This window comes from Adiantum capillus-veneris, chromosome 1 (assembly GCF_014529385.1).
Source record: "Adiantum capillus-veneris isolate H3 chromosome 1, ASM1452938v2, whole genome shotgun sequence".
Classification (NCBI taxonomy): Eukaryota; Viridiplantae; Streptophyta; class Polypodiopsida; order Polypodiales; family Pteridaceae; genus Adiantum; species Adiantum capillus-veneris.
Genome location: NC_140931.1, coordinates 163,088,877 through 163,106,876, shown reverse-complemented (window position 1 = coordinate 163,106,876; position 18,000 = coordinate 163,088,877). Strand labels below are relative to the sequence as shown.

The following is an 18,000-nucleotide window of genomic DNA, read 5'->3' as shown; positions in this document are numbered from 1 at the left end:
ACAAGGAAAAGCCCAAGGGGCGACCAAAGGTGGGTCCATCGACCAAGAGGGAGTTCATGAGATAAGTGTGAGAGAGAGAACTTGTCGATGTGGGGGGGCCATGCAAACATGCTTAAAAAGAACATGCCATGTGTAAGCAATGCAAAAAAAGGCTATAGTGAGCTCAAGTTGAATGCACGAGCAGATAAAGGACCCATTTTTTTCTTTTTGGGCTTGACCATTCCTATAAAAGGAGATGCGCACGAATTTTGAGGGGGGTTTGCCGATTAAAGGGCTTTTTTTGCCATTTTGGACGGGGACGGATAGCCAGAGAGGGCTGTAGACTCCATATTTTGAGCTCGTCGAAGCTATACCAACTAAGCATTTTTGTACATGGTTGTGTTGATGCTAGTATAACCATCATTGCCGTCTCTTGGCATCAATTCCCCCTTCTCTTCTCTGCTTGTGTGCGTGCGTTTTTGGGTGTGTGTCGGCGTGTTTGCCCCCCCCCTCCCCCTAAGGTTTGTTATGCAAAGGGAGATAGAGAGGGGTTGTGTGTATGGAAGGTTGCGAGTTGAGCATAGCGGAGTGATTGGGTATGCTTGGTGCGTCGCAAAGCGGGTGTGCATACGGTCGTGTGAAAGCGGCGGTTTGCTTGCGAATAGTGTCGAGTTTTGAAGGTGAACTCTAGTGGATGGGAGCGATGTGTATACCCTGGGCTATAGTGAGTCTTTGAGTTGTTTTCTAGGTGTGTTCCCCTTTCTCCCTCTCCAACATCATGCAGGCAAGTGTGAGAAATGGATTGTTAAGACCTTGGCTACAAATGATGGCTTCAATAATTGAGATGATATCGTAAGTGCCTTTCACAATCTATAGTGGCATGAATACATCAAAATTCGAGATTGCCATATGTAAAAGGTGAACTTATATCACAATATTGCAAGTTTCCCAAATATGTGTGCTTTGCCCTTGATCCTAAGTCAATGAACAATACCATCACATGGGGTGGGTAAAAGGCTTGCTTCTCATTTTGGCCTTCAAAGCATTTTTCTTTGCAAAGCTGAAGATCTTCTCCAATTTAAAGGTTAAAAACACAAAAAAACAAGAACTTGAAATTATCTAACCTTGTTGTCCATCTGTGGCCAGTTGTCTTGAAATCCCAAAGCAAAAGCTTGCTTGAGAGTGAATTGTAGACTATGTTTTTGCAATCTTGTCTGAATTTTACTCATAGATAGTGTCCGCTTGTCTTGAAATCCAGAAGCAAAAGCTTGCTTGAGAGTGAATTGCAAAGTGTGTTTTTGCAATCTTGTCTAAATTCGACTCATAGCCATGGATTTTGAGTGTTGTAAGTACCATGTAAGCCCCTTGGCTTTGTCCATGCCAACACGCGGTGAAATACAATTCAGACACATTGCAAAGTCCCCCCAAGTTTGTATGTTGATAGCATATTCCAAACATTGCAAGCTTCCATGCAATATGCCTAAAGTTGAAGCCTTGCTTCACATAAGTACATCGTATATATAAAACTTGATGAAGTTTATGTGCTCATAGCCAGTGGATGCTTTTTCAGACATGCACATGTAATGGAAATGGACTATGAACATTGAGAATGGCGGAATTAAGAAAACTGTAGTAAGCATTTTTATGAAAATACTTTGAGAAAGTAGAGGGTGAACTTGATTAGAGGTAGCAGCATAACCATTAAGAAATAAATAATCTCCTCACTTGTATTACTCTTGTAGCTTAGCATAGCATAGTAATGGAGATGAAGAAGATTGGCAAGCTTGCACTTTGGAGCGTGGCTCTTAGTTGGATTTGCATTCCATTGCCAAGAGTTGTTGGTGTAGGAGCTCAACTTTTCAATCTTGGAGAAGGAGATAGAGGTCTTGCTCAACACACCATCAGAATGATTGTGTGTGTGTGTGTGTGTGTATGTGTGAGTGTGTGTGAGAGAGTATATGGTCAAGCTACCCCCCTCCTTGCTTGGATCGACCCCTCTTCCTAGCTCAAGCTTGAAGTTGATTGGACCTTCTCTAGACTAGCCAATCACATGCATTAGATATATCAAGCAACCATGGTAGCATTTGGACAAGTCCCTCCTTTCCCCTTTGAGAGAGAGGGCTTGAAAAATGCTTAAACAATTAATTAAATAAAATGAATTCTCATTGGACCCCTTTAGAGGTCAACCAATAGGTTTTAGGCACTACATGAGGGCAGCACGTGTAGGTGCTTGACATGTGTTCTTGTTGCGTCTTAGGTCTTGGGCTTGCCTTGAGTGAGTGAGTGAGTGAGTGTGTGTGTGTGTGTGTGTGTGTGTGTGTGTGTGTGTGTGTGTGTGTTCTCTCTTGTGACCCTAGCTTTAGGGCTCGCCCCCCTTCTTGTAGGGATCATGTTGACTTTGGAACACCTCACCCCTTGAGCACCTTAGTCATGAATCCCCTCAAGCACCTTAGTCATAAAACATGACAAGCACCTTAATCATCAAGCATGACAAGCACCTTAGTAAGCAAGCAAGACAAGCACCTTAGTCAGCAAGCACCTCAAGCTTGGGCCGGGTTCTTGCCTCAACCTCAACCCTAGCTTGCCTAAGGTTTGCCTAAGGTTTAAGGACTTTTAACACTAAACTTTGAAGGTCTTTTATGAAGCTAACCCTAAGGTCTTCCAAGCTCCATTAGCTAGCATTGCTCTTTGACATACCATCTCTCATTTGGACCCATTGACTTTGGTCCCGTGCTGAGATAGATCCATAAGCACATGTCTTTATTCTCATTCTAGTTCCCATTTATTCTCCTACATTAAATGATTAGTTTAATATGAGAAAATCATTTGGGTTGGTTAGATATTATATTTTATGACATTACCTCTCTCTTGAAATCATAGTCGTCCTCGACTATGAGGTAGAGGAGATAAAGCCTTAATGATTAGTCTATGTTTCTTAGCCGGTAAAGGATCCCTTTTTACCCTACGACATCATTCCAGAATAAATGACTGATCCATTTGGTGCTTGGGAGACTTAGCTGCCGCAAGCATGTCTGCTCTTGAATCCAAATCATTCTCCCAAAGTACAGTGACAAATTCTACTTGGTGTTTGAGAGACATCATCATCATAAACATGATTCTAAGCATGCATATTACTTAAATTTGAGCACAATAAAAAGAGAACTAGTCTTATAAGACAAAAACACTGATTATCTAAAAGAAACATTTACATTTGCTTACTCTAATGTAGAATTGTAAGCATTGACGAGGTTCATACTATCCTTAAGTTGTGTTCCTTGCATCCATCTAGCATCTTCAAAATGATAATTTTTGAACTTAATAAGAAACCGTCGGATAATATTACCATGTCTTAGTACCTTTCTTCATGTTGAAGAATCGATTTGGGTTGAAGCACCTCTTCTTGATCTTCAATCTCGGGCGGGTCCTCAATGATTGGTTTTTGTGGTGGCTCTCCTTTGTAAGGCTTAAGTAGGAGCTCACATGAAAAGCATTGTGGTGGCTCTCCTTTGTAGGGCTTAAGTAGGCTCACATGAAAAGCATTGTGAATGAGCCAATGGTTGGGCAACTTGAGTTGATAGGCCATCTCATTGATTGGTTTTAGGATTTGAAAAGGACCATAGTACCTTTTTTCTAGTTTATCATAATACTTTTGGTGGCCCGTAGGATTTTTGCTTGTAGTCTGCCTCAATCGAGCCTTGAGAAATTTGAGTAGGACCCAATCATTTTCCTTGAAATCTAAGGCCCTTCTGTGCTTGTTAGCAGCAGCCTTTTGCCTTTGCTGCTGCGAGATGGATATAACCTCCTTAATCTTTTGGAAAGATTCTTGTAGGTCTCGGCTATACTCATTGGCAGCGAAGATCTTCCCATGTACCTTAAGTACCAAGGGACTTTTGGGTCTTCCTTCAATGATTTTGAAAGGTGCCTTTCCCGTAGTAGTATGGACAGTGTTATTGCACGCATACTCTACAAGAGGTAGGTACTTTTCCCATTGTGAACGTTGATCTACTTCGGTAACATAGGTCTTAAGTAGATCTAGAATCCTAAGGTTGGCTATTTCACTTTGGCCATTCATTTGTGGGTGATAGGCCGAAGAGAAATTAAGCCTAGTACCTAGATTCTCAAAGAGACCCTTCCGGTCATTCAAGGATCTCTATCCGACTCTATTGATGTTGGCAAGCCATGGTGTTTAAAAATTTGGGATATGAAGAGGGTTGCCATTTGGTGTGCCTTAATAGTCTTTTTGATAGGTATAAAATTTGCTTGTTTACTAAACCTATCTACTATTGTCCATATTCCCGTATTCCCATGGATGGACTTGGGCAATCCAAAGATAAAATCCATGGATATGCTCTCCCATGGTGAATTAGGAATTGGCAAAGGCTGGTTGTTCCCCCCTATCATACTTTGTCTTTTGGCATACCACACATTTTGACACATAGTCTTGTATGTCCGTCTTCATGGTAGGCCAATAGAAATACGTCTCTACTCCGCAAAGGGTAGGTTGAATCCCTCAATGACCCGCATAGGAAGGACTAGGAGCATGGGATTCATACATCACTTTTTCACGAAGAGAGTGAGTAATAGATAGCATATTTCCATAGAGAAGATAACCATCCTGCAAGGTGAATGGTTCTTCTTTCTTCCCTAAGGCAAGGGTTGCAATTACATCTTTAAAATTGGGGTCAGTAGCATAATCATCTATCATAGAAGATAGATCATTGTGAGTTGCTATGGACACCGCATTGGCTCTTGGCCGTCGTGATAGTGCATCAGCTACTTGATTGTGCTTGCCAGCAATGTGAGCAATATGAAAATTGAATTGCAAAAGAAAATTTTCCCACCTCATTTGTTTGTCGGAGAGCTTGGTTTGCGCCATGAATTACTTGAGACATTGGTGGTCCATTTGTAGGATGAATGGATTCCCCAATAGATAGTGCTTCCAAGTGTCAAGGGCATGTAGGACAGCTATTAGCTCCTTCTCGTAGATGCCCACTACTCGCTCATCTGAATTGAATCTTCGACTCTCATATGCTATGGCATGCCCTTCTTGAAGCAAAACTACTCCAAGGCAATCTCCACAAGCATCACATTGGAGCTCAAATGGTTTTGAGAGATCCGGTAGTGTAAGCACGGGTTGAGAAGTAAGCTTTTCAAAAGCACTTTTCTCTTTAGCAATCCATACGTACTTAACATTTTTCTCGATCATGCCATGTAGTGTTGCTGCTATTTCAGAGAATTTAGCTATGAAGCATCTATAGTATGCACACATACCAATAAAGCTTCATAGCTCATGTAGATCCCTTGGGTTAGGCCATCCTCTTATTACCTCAAACTTGGTTGGATCCATATGAATACCATCTTGTGAGATAATATGACCTAAATATTGAATCTCTTGGAGGAAAAATTCACTCTTCTTTTGGTTAATAAAAAGTTTATTCTCCCTCATAGCTTGAAAAACTACTTGGACGTGTTGCTTATGCTCCTCCAAATATTTGGAGTAGATGATAATATCGTCAAAGAACACTCTAATGAACTTGCGGTAGGGTCTAAAGATTTTCTCAATTAGGCGGTTGAACATGGCTGGAGCATTTGTCAAACCAAAAGGCATGACAAGATATTCATAAAGGCCAAATGTTGTACGGAACACGGACTTTACGATATCTTCATTCACTATCCTTATTTGATGATAGCCACTTTTAAGGTCAATCCTACTGAAGTAGATCGAATGTTGTAGCTTGTCAAATAGGTCTTCTACCCACGGTATGTGCCATCTTTCTTTTGCACTAAAAGGACTGGAGAACAAAAGGGAGAGGAGCTAGGTCTCACCATCCCCTTGTCTACCAGCTCATGCACTTGCCTCATAATCTCCTCTTGTTGAGCTTGAGAAACTCTATAAGGAGGTTTATTAGGCGGTGAGCTCCCGGGTAGAAGCTCTATCATATGGTCATCATCCTCTCATTTTGGAGGTAAATCCATAGGGATGTCATCAATAAACACATCTTGGAATCTATTTAGAAAATTATACAAGTCTAATTCTTCTTGATTTCTACCACTTTGTTTTGTTAGAACATTAGCATAATTTAGTGACTCTTTGACAAGAATCATGTACGAGGAAACCGAGCTTTTCATTGACTTATCAAAAGCAGGTGAATTTACAAGTGGTATAGTACGACTGGACTCATTAGCATCTATATACATGCTCTTTCCCTGTAGGTGAAGTACATTCTCCTTTCATAAAACTTCATGTTGGCATACATGCAATTGAACCATGGTGCCCCTAGGATAACATCCCCATGTTGGAGAGGAGAGATGAAAAAGTCTTCTTTGTCGACGTAGCTTTGGACATGAAGCCTCAACTTCCCAATTAAGGGAGTAACGGAGGCTTTTTGTTCCTTGAAAGCCCCATCGGCATTTACAGTATCTCCAATCTTGAAAGCTTGTATGCCCAGCTTTGTGGCCAACTCCATTGATATGACGTTGTGAGTAGAGCCAGGATCAAATAGGATTATGGCATCATGCTCCCTCACCTTCCCCCAAGCATATGGAAGGGATGATCCTTTGCAATGAGCATCTTCTTTTGGAGCTTTGACCGTGGAAGCTCTACGAGTCTCATTGCGGGCATTTCTTTTGGGGCAAGAATGATAGCCATGTCCTTGCTCCCCACACTTAAAGCATTTGTGATCTTTACGAAAAGCCTCTAGCTCTTTAGGAGAGAGCTCGTAGCTCTCCTTTGTCCTTGGTCTTGCTGTTGTTGTTGTTGTTGTTGGAATTGCCTTGGGGAGAACTTTGAGCATTGTTCTTCCCTTTGCATCATTTTTAACTTTGTTTTCCATGGGCTTGGCATTCCTTTTAGCCCCTTGTTGAAAATTGATACGAGATGCAACCATAGTGTGGTATGACTTCGGTGATAGAACCAGGCCGTTGGGGATTGACATACTCTGTCATTTCTTCAGGTAATCCCACAGCTTTTGCTTGGCAAAGTCTATCTTCTCAAAGACTGTAGCTTTGAGATATAAGTCCCAAAACTTGTCTACATATTTGTGGATAGACTCGTTGGAAAGTAACTTCAAACTCCGCTATTTGGTGAGCACTTTATCTTTGGTGTCACTTGCAAGGAATTGTTTCATGATGGTCTGCTGAGGGGTCGCCAAGAAAACGAGTGAAGCCGTAGTTAAAGAAGTCCCATCGGCGCACAGATTTTTGAAAGCGCATAGCTACATGACGTACCTTGGAGTATTCAATGAAGCCCTCGTCTCCAAAGGCCGCATCAAATTGATGGATGAAGGCCAATATTTTGTCAGTAGCACCAAAGGTGCCATCATAGGTAAGAAAAGAGATACTCTTCCCTCCCTCTTTGAACTTCTTAAGCTTGTGGGACCTTTTCCAAGCAAGGTAGGATTTGCGATGTCCTATCCTCTTATATTCTCTAGGAGAGTAATTGTTTTTTTCGTTGAAAGAGGAGGAAGGTGAAGAAGAAGGAGAAAAGGGTGACCCCTTTCTTGCCTTTTTCTTCCTCTGTTTTGTCTATTTCCTTTTGGAGTGACGAGGGAGTGACGAGGGAGGGACGAGGAGAAGGACTATAGGATGATCTTTTCCTCTTGGGAGGAGTTGGGGATCGTCGAGACCGCCGTCTTCATGGAGCCACATCTTCAGAGGAATTCGGAGATTCACTTTTTTCTCGTTCATTCCTCTTCTTTTCTTATTGGAGAGAGTCTTCCTTTGGAAGTCTCTACAAGAGGCTTCCTAAGCTCTCTCTCTCTTCTTGGAGAGGTAGGGAATGTGGGGGTTGTCATAGCGGAGTGTGCGTGTGAGGAAGCATGCAAGAGGAGGGAGAAGAGAATTGGGGAAGGGGATGAAGCACAATTTGTTTGGGTTAGTGGAGAGGAAAGTGAGAGAGTAGTCAACTCTCTCAATTTCTCTCCCTATATTGATTAGGAAAAGAAAACATAAGGGTGGTTTCCCACGGCCACCTAGCCTACATCCCAACAACCTCCCACTTGAAGGTCATGGTGGCCAATAGTGGCATCAGTATAGTGAGTCTATACAAAGTTGATGAAGCATCTCCTAGGCTTCATCCTACATCCATAAGTTCTATGCAATGTGTAAATCACTGCGAGGCTAGGCTCTTCATGCGAGCATCTGCGGGGTGGTCGTCAGTGTGAACCTTGACAAGCTCGATGCGCTTGCCAGCCAATGCATCTCGTATGACATGGTATCTGACCTCTATGTGTTTCGACTTTGAGTGAAGCACCGGATTCTTTGCCAAAGCAATGGCACTCTGACTATTGCAATGCAGTACTGGAACCTTGTGAATGCTCAAATCTACCACTAGACAAGCTAACCATATGGCTTCCTTTCTTGCGTCAAACGCTACAACATATTCTACCTCATTGGTAGATGAAGACGTGCAATCTTGGAGACACGATCTCCAAGAGATAGCTACTCCAGCAAACATGAACACATAGCCAGATGTGGATCTTCTACGATCCATGCAACCCGCATAATCCGCATTCGTGTAACCTACAATAGATGCATCGCTGTTTCCGAAGTATAAACACTTGCTAGCTGTACCCTGTAAGTATCAAAGGATTTTCTTCACTGCTTCCCAATGCTTCTTGCCAGGGTTTGCCATGTAGCTACTAACCACTCCCACTGCATGTGCAATGTTTGGTCTTGTGGCTACCATAGCGTACATCAAACTGCCAACTGTTGAAGAATATGAAACTTTCACCATTTCCTCTTTCTCAGCCACTATCTTGGAAGAATCTTCCTTGCTAAGTTTGGAGTATGCTTGCATTGGGGTACTCAGTGACTTCCCCCCCTGCATAGTAAAACGTTGCAAGACTTTGTGGATGTATTTTTCTTGAGATAATTCAAGAATTCCACGTTGTCCGTCTCTCTTGATTTGCATACCAGGAAAGTGATTGGCATTTCCCAAATCTTTCATGGAAAACTGAGTGCTTAGTATCTTTTTCAATTGATTGATCTCATCAATTGATTTGCCTACGATAATCATATCATCTACATACAAGATCAAGATGATTAAAGAACCATCGTTCAACCTCTTTGTGTACAAGCAATGATCCTCTTGACTTCTAATGTAACCCTGAGACTGCATGAATTTGTCGAATTTTTTATACCACTGGCTTGAACCTTGCTTGAGGCCAGAGAGTGCCTTTTTAAGTACATGAAAAATAATATCCCAATTCGGCTGCCTAAGGACTGGTTTACTGGTAATGGCTTTTTTCAAATTCTGAAAACTTTCCTCACACTCAGCAGTCCAATTGAACTTACTTGTCATAATAATCAATATCTAATTCTCCTAAATGATTTTCTCATATTAAACTGATCATTTAATGTGGGGAAGTGCCAAGGGAGAAAAAGCTAGAATATTGGTTAAGTTAGCAGACCGGCCACAGTAGGGATCCAAAGGAGGGAAAATAGGGATCCAAAGGGGGGGCCATCTGCAAAAGAGCTATGTGAAACAATGGGCCAAAAAGACCCTAAGGTTCAGCCCATTAAGACTTCCAAAATGCTAAGGTTCCAAAATTCAAAGGTTGTGTCCAAAGGTCAACCCTAGGGAAAATTGGATGCTTAGTGTGTGCCCTAAAAGTCTTTGCATATCCCTACATGGGAGGGGGCGAGCCCCAAAGCTAGGGGATGAGAGAGAAAGCCACACACACACACACACAGGCTCCCTTTACACAAAGGGAATGAGGGACACATGTCAGCTCCCTAGGCCAGATGCCCACAAGGTGTGCCCAATTCCTATTGGAAGACCCTTGAAGTGGACCAATGAGAATTAAGCTAGAGTAAATCTAGTTTAATTAATTTAAAAACATTTAATAAAAGAAACCAATAAGAATTAAGTGTCCTAGAAGACTATTGGGCAGTCTCCCAAGGGGTCCAATGAGCATTCAGGAGCCCCATGGCTTGCCTGATTCCTATTGGCCAGGAGGCAAAGGGGTCCAATGAGAGTTTAGTTTAATTATTTAATTACCTAAAGCTCTCACAAAAGTGGAAAGGGGGACACATGTCAGAAGGCTATCACTTATGCTGCTTAATCCCTATTGGCTTGACCTGGGGAGGTCCAATGAGGCAAAAGCCAGACTTATTTAGCAGCTAGGGCTCGCCCAAGAGAGGGGGGGGGCTGATTTTTGCTTGGCATTGACACACACACTCTCACACTTGACCATGTGTGAAGGGAAAATACTCTATCTCCTCCCAAGCTTTAATGGAGAGCTCATCACCTACTCCAAGCTTGTGAGATAGAAGCCTACATCAACACTCTCTTGGCATGTGGATGCAAATCCAACCAAGAGCCAAGCTTCAATGCATGCTCATCTTCTCTACCAAGCTAATTACTAAGCTAAGCTATGCTAATATGAGTGATTATGTGAGGAGATGTACTTCTTTCTCGTAAGATACTTCTTTTTCCTCTCAATCTACTCTCATACCCTGCTAGCTCTCACCATCTTCGAAGGTGTGTAAGGTCTTGGGTCTGAGAACGGGGATAATTCAAGTTGTGTTTGATTAAGTGTTTTGCTTGGTGTATGAAGCTTCCATCTTCATTGCACTAGCTAGTCTTGAAGGAACACAAAGAATTGTATTGTACAATGTCTCTCTTGATGGGAGAAACCATAATACAAAGCCTTTTGGAGGGGGGACCGGCTCCATGCAAATCCGGTCCTCAACTGTTGTCAATAGCTTAATTGCTCTCTCTTTTGAAAGTATTGTCGATGCTATCTAACTAGGTGTTATGCTTTTTGTTGCTCTCTCCACCCAAGCACTCTTGTAATTCTCATTAGGAATCTATTCTAATGAAATGCCCACTATGTTCATGCTAATTTCCGCTACACATAAGATTTTAAGCCATTAAATGTTACATACTGGTCTTCTTTGTAAGCTCATATAGTGGTATTGCTTGAGCAGCAAACTTGTGTACAAATATTCTATAGAAATTCACATAACCCAAGAAAGAACTCAACTCTGAAGCAGTTCTGGGTGCTTTAGCTTGCTGGACACACTGTATTTTGTCATTGGCCATCTCTATTCCATTGCGGGAAACCACATGACCCAGTAGCTGCCCCTTCCATACTAGAAACACAGATTTGAATGGATTCAAACAAATCCTCTTCTCTTGACAGCGTTTAAAAACCATTCTAGGAATAAAAGGTGTTGGTCCTCATCTGAATAGACAGTGAAGTTATCCATGAAAATGGCGAGGAAACGATGAAGAAATTCATTAAACATCTCCATCATACACCGCTGAAAAGTAGCTGGTGCATTGCACAGGCCAAAAGGCATCACCAGATACATGAATGCTCCCCACTCAGTGATGAATGTGGTCTTAGCCCTATCTTCAGAAGCAATCTGTAACTGGTTATAACCGCTATAACCATCCATGAAGCTATACATCTCATATCCTGCGATCTCATCAAGCAACATATCAGTAAAAGGTAAGGGAAATGGATCCTTAATGGTCTGGGCATTTAGTTTCCTATAGTCAACACAAACTCTTAATTTCCCATTCTTTTTAAGAACGACGACTATGGGAAATAACCAATCACTGCTTGCTACTTCCGTAATGAACCCAACCTTGAGAAGATTATCAGTCTCCTCCTTGACCTTCTTTGCATAGTTGGGGTTCAAGCGGTATCGTTGCAATCTTATTGGTCTAGCATCCGGTTTCAGTGGTATTCGGTGCTGACAAACTTCAGGATCTACTCCCTTCAAATCTGTATGTTCCCAGGCAAACACATCATAATAGTTCTGGAACATTTTCCGTGCCTTTTCCTTCATTGCCGGTTTTAGGTGCTTGTTGACTTTGATCATTCTGGGATTTTCCTCTGATCCCAGGTTCCACTCCTCTACTTCCTGATCATTTGGAAGCAACTAGTTTGGTCCGCCTCCTTTTCGTTTGGTCGATTCTTCAGCGTAGTCCCAAGAAGGTCCATTCATTTCCGAATCATTACTCTGATCCAGTGGGTACTCTTCAGAACATACTGGTTCTTCCATTATACCAGTATCAGCTGATTCCTCCATTCTTCCAGTTAGCTGAACCGTTCTTTCCCCTGCATTGACTTCAGTAAACTGATCAGGGAATTGTCTCTTCTGCTTGTCAGCTTGCTCTTTGTTTAGCAGGATTGCATTCAAATCGATTTCTACCAAAGGAAATATGTTCATAGCTGCTAGCATTCGCTCAATTTTCTTGGCTCTGTATTTCTGACACAACTCCTTCGGCCTCAGTTCCTTTTTCCAGCTCCTGGTGTTGTTAGTCTAGATTTTGATTCTGCCCCGCTGGCCCCTTCTATGGTCAAAGTTTGGTTTGCATAGTCATGAACAGTATGTGCTGTTCTCAACCATGGGCGGCCTAGTAGCATTCCATATGCTCCCTGCACATCCAAGACTAGGAAACTGGTTTTGAATTTCTCCCTCCCAACTCTTATCTGCATGTTTTCAATCATACTCGTCGCCTGTACGACTCGATGATCTGCCATTCTTACTTTGAATGGTGCTGGTTTCATGTTAGTGATACCCATTCTTTGCTGAAGATGGGCTCCCATTATGTTGACTCCTGCACCTCCATCCAGTATGATGCTTGAGAGAGGTTCCCATCGCTTCCTGACGTTGTAGTCTACCTGAATAAGTGGAACTTCATCATCCTTGACAGCCGTCAGGTCCACTGTTCTGGCCTCTGCCTCAGTCTTCCTACGTTGTCTGATAAAGTTGGCCACCTCATGCAAGGTCTTTCTTATATCCTCCAGCTCTATAGTCAGCTTCTGGATTCTATCACAAATTTTCACATGAATTTCCTCTCGCTCTTGGTCAGACTGATTGTCAGAGCTTGAAGAACTGGTGTCTTCACACTGCCATTCTTTAGCAGTACTTCTACCCTTTCCATCCACTCCCATTTCATCAGCTAGTCCATGTACTATAGCCAGCATGGTCTCTGTCATGGCCGGTACTGACTGATCTTTATCAGTCGATTGGGCTGGTATCTTCTGAATGACTCTAGCTTTGGAACTTTTTGGCTGCTCTGGCAGCTTCTTAGCTAAATCCTCTGTGATTTTAGCTGCTAGTTCCCGCTGCTCTTGCCACTCATCTACCACCTTCTCTTTCCCTTTGGCCTTCCAAACTTCTCTTTGTTGAGCCCACTTACTCCTGCTAGGATTGACTGGTACTTCTGAAATGTCTGGAATTTCTTCAGTGATTACTCCCTTGCTCCTGGTAACCACCCTGACTGGGACTGGCTCTGGTGCCTTAGCAGTCGTTACCGGTGCATCTGGACATTGGGCTGCAAAATGACCATACTTCCCACAGGTATAGCAATTCATACTCCTGGTCTGGAAGTTGCCTCTTCCTCTTACTCTGCCCATTCCTGGTTGGTATTTGCCACGTCCTTGACCAGTACCACTGGTACCTGGTCTTTCCTCTTGAGCTGCTTTGATTGGTTCTACCTGCACTGGTTCAGTGTAGGCAACCACAGATAGATCCTTTCCTTTCTTAAAATGGTGAATTCTGATGCCACAATTATTCCATAGGTGACCAAAGGCCTTGCAGTAGGTACATTGTGGACATTCAGTGGAGATGTGGTCCTTGGATTTACATCTTGAACACCAAGTCTCCATCTTTCGGACCGGCTGTCTTGTGTGGCTAATTTCTGCAATCTGCCTAGCCATTTCTTCAATTTTCTTGGTCCATGATCCCTTCTTTGATTTCTCCTTTGTCCGTTCATTGGAGCTGCTCTCGGAGCTGCTGGACGTTGTACTGGAATCAGAAGCTTCAGTAGCCGAACTACTGCTACTGGTCCTTCTCTTCTTGTGGCTCTTTTCTTTCTTAGCCCGCTGTTCCAGCTTTAATGCCCTTTGGACCAGATCATTGAATTTTTTTTGTAGGGGCTGGTACTTCTTGTTCCCTAAGCTTCTTGCTTCTGAACCCATTCAAAAACCATGCCCTCAATCTCTTCTTAGACGGCGGTTCTTGTAACTGCCTGGTCAGTTCTTTTATCTTTTCTACATAGCTGCGAACTGACAAATTCCTCTATTTGATCTGATCCAATTCACAGAGAATATCCTCGTCCCCTCGATTGTCGGAATATTCCAACCTGAAGGCCTTAAGTAATTTGTTATATGATCTCAGCTGGCATGCAGGGTAATGGTAATACCATTTCCTTGCTGCCTCCTTCAAGGTTTGTGGAAAATATTCCCCCCAATCATCTTCATCAATGTTTTTTAGTTCAGCATACTGCTCAAAAGCTTGTATGTGAACATCTGGATCATCCCTTTTCCCTCCTTTGAATATGGGAAAGGAAATCTTCAGGGAAGCTGTGTAATCATTTCGATTACTGCTGATCCCACCACTTCTCTTCTTGGCTTGAGAATGGCGCTTGGGAGCCTTCTTGCAATTGCCAGTGTCAGCATCCCAATCAATCTCTGTCTCTGTCTCAGTATCAGTATCTTCTTTGTTTTGTCTGCTAGAAGTACGATGACTTCCCTTTCTGCCCTTGGTATGCTCATCTCTCTAGCGAGACTGAGAACTCTTGGAACTCTTTGTCTTTCGTGCTTCCCGTTCTGCCCCCGTCGGCGTCGAGAATGACTGGAGTGCTGTGAGTCCTGCGCCTCCTCAGCCTGACTATGCTCCTCCTGAGCCTCAGTGTCAGTCATTTTCTCTTGCTTGGGGTCAGACTCTCTTCCTAAGTCCTTAGGAATGGGGTCCACATGATTGGTAGATTTCCGGCCACGATTGGACTTTGGTGCCATTGCTGAAAAATTCAACTGGGAGAAGAGTCTTTCATTCAACGAGCTTCAGCTCGAGCCACCGTGATAGTCGAAATGGAATTGGAGCTGATCTCTTGAGACAGCTAATTCCAGTGTTGAAGGATTTCAGCTACTAGTGTGGGAAGATTTCTGACAGCAGACTAGATAGAAATTAGAGACTAGACTGAAATGTGGATACTGAAATAAGAATCAGACTTATAGACTGGAATAAGGTTCAGATTCAGATTCAGATTCAGATTCAGAAGACTGGTCGAGAAGTAAGTATCACTGAAATATATACCATGATTGAGATTACAGATCAAGATTACAGCGAATATGATTACAGAGAGAAAGTATAGCCGACAACACTGCCACTGATGCTCAATTACAATTATAGCCCAAAGCACTAATACAAGTGATAACAATTGCCCCTCCGATAATGATCCCGATAATGATGTAATGGGCCCTATTTATACACTTCGGGTTTACTGTAGTAATTACTCTAGTAATTACTAAGTAATTCACTGCCCATCTTCTAAGAACACGTTCCCACATGGTGATTATCCAGCCGTCTACAGGAAGAAATTGATACAACGTGTCAATTTAATTCCAAAGAGAGAGAGAGAGAGAGAGAGAGAGAGAGAGAGAGAGAGAGAGAGAGAGAGAGAGAGGACCTGCATTGTACAAAATTGCGTCTAATAGTAGCATAAGGAAAAACAAATTGTGTAGCCACTCTGCAAGGTTGTGTGCAATCAACCTTTGATTTTGTTGTGAGTGCCCCTACTTCTGCTAGATATTGTGTAGCACGTGTTTGTTTTCCTTGGACAAGTTTCTTGGATCACAACTAAACCTGGTTACACATTGTTATGGATTGCAACGACATAGTTCGTGAGCTATAAAGGTGGTCGATTGCAGAGGATCAGGGTGTCACTAATAGCAAATTGTAGTGTGGCGGTGCATGGAAGATGTAGAACAAAGCCTTTTAAAGAAGAACATGAGTGCAATTGCTTTTCAAAATAGGGTGCTCAATTAAAATTTATACTGCATGGGTGTGTTGAGAGTGCTCCGAATGAAAAACTAGTGTTGTGCCTCATGTGTAAAAACCCTTCTCATCACTGTATCACTAACATGTGGTTGCTTTCTTTCCAAATCTAATTGACAATAGGCTAAGAGCCATCAACTAGCGAAGAATGCCTCAAACAATCACTCACAAAGAAGCCTTGTACTAATGATTCGCATCTTTCATAGCACAAGGTTCTTTTTATGAAGAAGATTGACAAAAACTAGATAGAATTAAAAGAAGGAAAATCTAGTAGCGTGTAAAGGAGAACCTTTAGCGACAAGGAATGTTGCTAAATTGGAGGTGTATTTGTGGTGTTGTCACAAGGCAAGAGGTCACAATAATGGTGCATTTGTTACTCAAAAATACTTGGCTCTGTTACTCGTGCAAAGTAATTGGCATTACAAGTGTCAAAGCGAAAACTACACATATAGTGGATGAGCAAGCACTCCAACCACAATACTCCTTTGCGTGCACTAGGGTAAAGGGACGGGCCTAAAGGAAGAACACACTTATGCACAATATAGATAATTCTAGACGCTTACTCCAGGTCGTCAAGCAAGGTCAAATGTATCGGATAATTCAAGGTCGTCAAGCAAGGTCAAATGTATCGGATAATTCAAAATGGAGCTCTTCCAATTGTTGAGTTGGGGGTTCAAGTGCTCGTGGTGGTCTTGCTTCTAAGCATATGTGGGGACTATTATACACAACACTTTTTGGTACTTGCAGCTTTTGAAAATTAGCCATGGTATATATATGATGAATGCCCTTTACCATTGAGATTAAAGGAATTGTCCTTAACTAGGGGCTTTGACTAAAATTAATCGGTTATTACACAAGAAGATTTTCTCATGTAGGAAAATGGAGTATTTTTCAGTGTTTTTCATACAATGCATAACATCACGAGCTTCTGCTCGAGAGGCACCACATACCTAGCTAGGTACGATTTGGGGCAGGGGACCACCCCCCCCCCCCCCCCCCCCCCCCCCAACCGGGTAGGCGGTCCCCTACCCCCAATCGTACCTAGCTAGGTATGCGGTGGCCTCCCTCACAGAAGCTCACGATGTTGAGGTAAGTCACAATGTGGGAATTATTGTGAGAATTTGTCCAAAATTTCTTGTGAATTAGCTTTATGATGAAAATTTTGTAGATACTGGCCGACCATGAGGAACAGTATGTGAAAAGGGTTGCGTAGGTTTTGTAGGTTTGGCATTGAGAGGGAACTTCGCTGGAAAGCGCAGAGCAATGGCCGCGGCAGTAGAGTCAGTGCAGTGCTTTGGACGAAAGAAGACAGCGGTAGCTGTGTGCCATTGCAAGCGGGGGAGGGGCTTGATCAAGATCAATGGCTGCCCGATCGAGCTCGTGGAGCCCGAGATCCTTCGTTACAAGGCCTTCGAGCCGGTTCTGCTATTAGGTCGGAATCGCTTTGCGGGCGTTGATATGCGCATTCGGGTACGTGGGGGAGGTCACACTTCACAGATTTACGCAATCCGTCAGGCCATCGCCAAAGCTCTTGTTGCATTCTACCAGAAATTTGTTGATGAGCATTCCAAGAAGGAGATTAGAGACATTCTCATCAGGTATGATCGCACCCTTCTCGTTGCCGATCCTCGCCGTTGTGAGCCCAAGAAGTTTGGTGGTAGAGGTGCCCGGGCTCGCTTCCAGAAATCATACCGTTAATTTTTCTGTAGTTTTCTTCTTCCTGCTTCTTCTTGATAAAATGAGCAGGACAGGAGAAGGTTTTTGTAGAATGTAGAGCAACTTTGTTCTGCAAGAACATATTGCTGCAGCAGGCTTATTTTGCATCATGATATGATTGATAAACAGGCTTTTTTGAAATATGAGATTTTTGATAGAGAAAATTTCAACAGTGCATATTAAATTTCTTCTTTGTTTTTATTTCATGGAGTATTGTAAGACCTAGTTGTTGTGCAATATCTCTCTTGTTGATTTAATAGAGAGAAATTCAACTGTGCTTTGTGTTTATTTGGGTGTCTCGCAATGTCTCTGGACCTATTCAATCGAAATGATATCATTGATTTTATAGAGAGAAATTCATCAGTGTATATTGAATTCCTTTCTTTGTTTTGATTTCATGCAGTATTCTAAGTTGTTGATGTTGTCTGTGTCCCTATTCATTCATACAGAGAGGATCTCACTAAATGAGGATCTTCTTGATTTGATAGAGAGGTATTCAGAGTG

At 42.5% G+C, this 18,000-nt stretch overlaps 1 protein-coding gene across 1 annotated transcript; it reads left to right on the top strand.

Annotated features, from left to right (window-relative positions):
- The first annotated feature begins 16,993 nt into the window (after nucleotides 1–16,993).
- On the top strand, nucleotides 16,994–17,660 carry LOC147465923 (small ribosomal subunit protein uS9). The gene has a single exon (XM_086512904.1). The coding sequence runs from the start codon at nucleotides 17,044–17,046 to the stop codon at nucleotides 17,476–17,478; it is 435 nt and encodes a 144-aa protein (XP_086369030.1). The 5' UTR covers nucleotides 16,994–17,043; the 3' UTR covers nucleotides 17,479–17,660.
- The last annotated feature ends 340 nt before the right edge of the window (nucleotides 17,661–18,000 follow it).

Bases quoted from the DNA above. Each gene is read 5' to 3' on its own strand.
- LOC147465923 (XM_086512904.1), top strand. From the start codon at position 17,044: ATGGCCGCGGCAGTAGAGTCAGTGCAGTGCTTTGGACGAAAGAAGACA.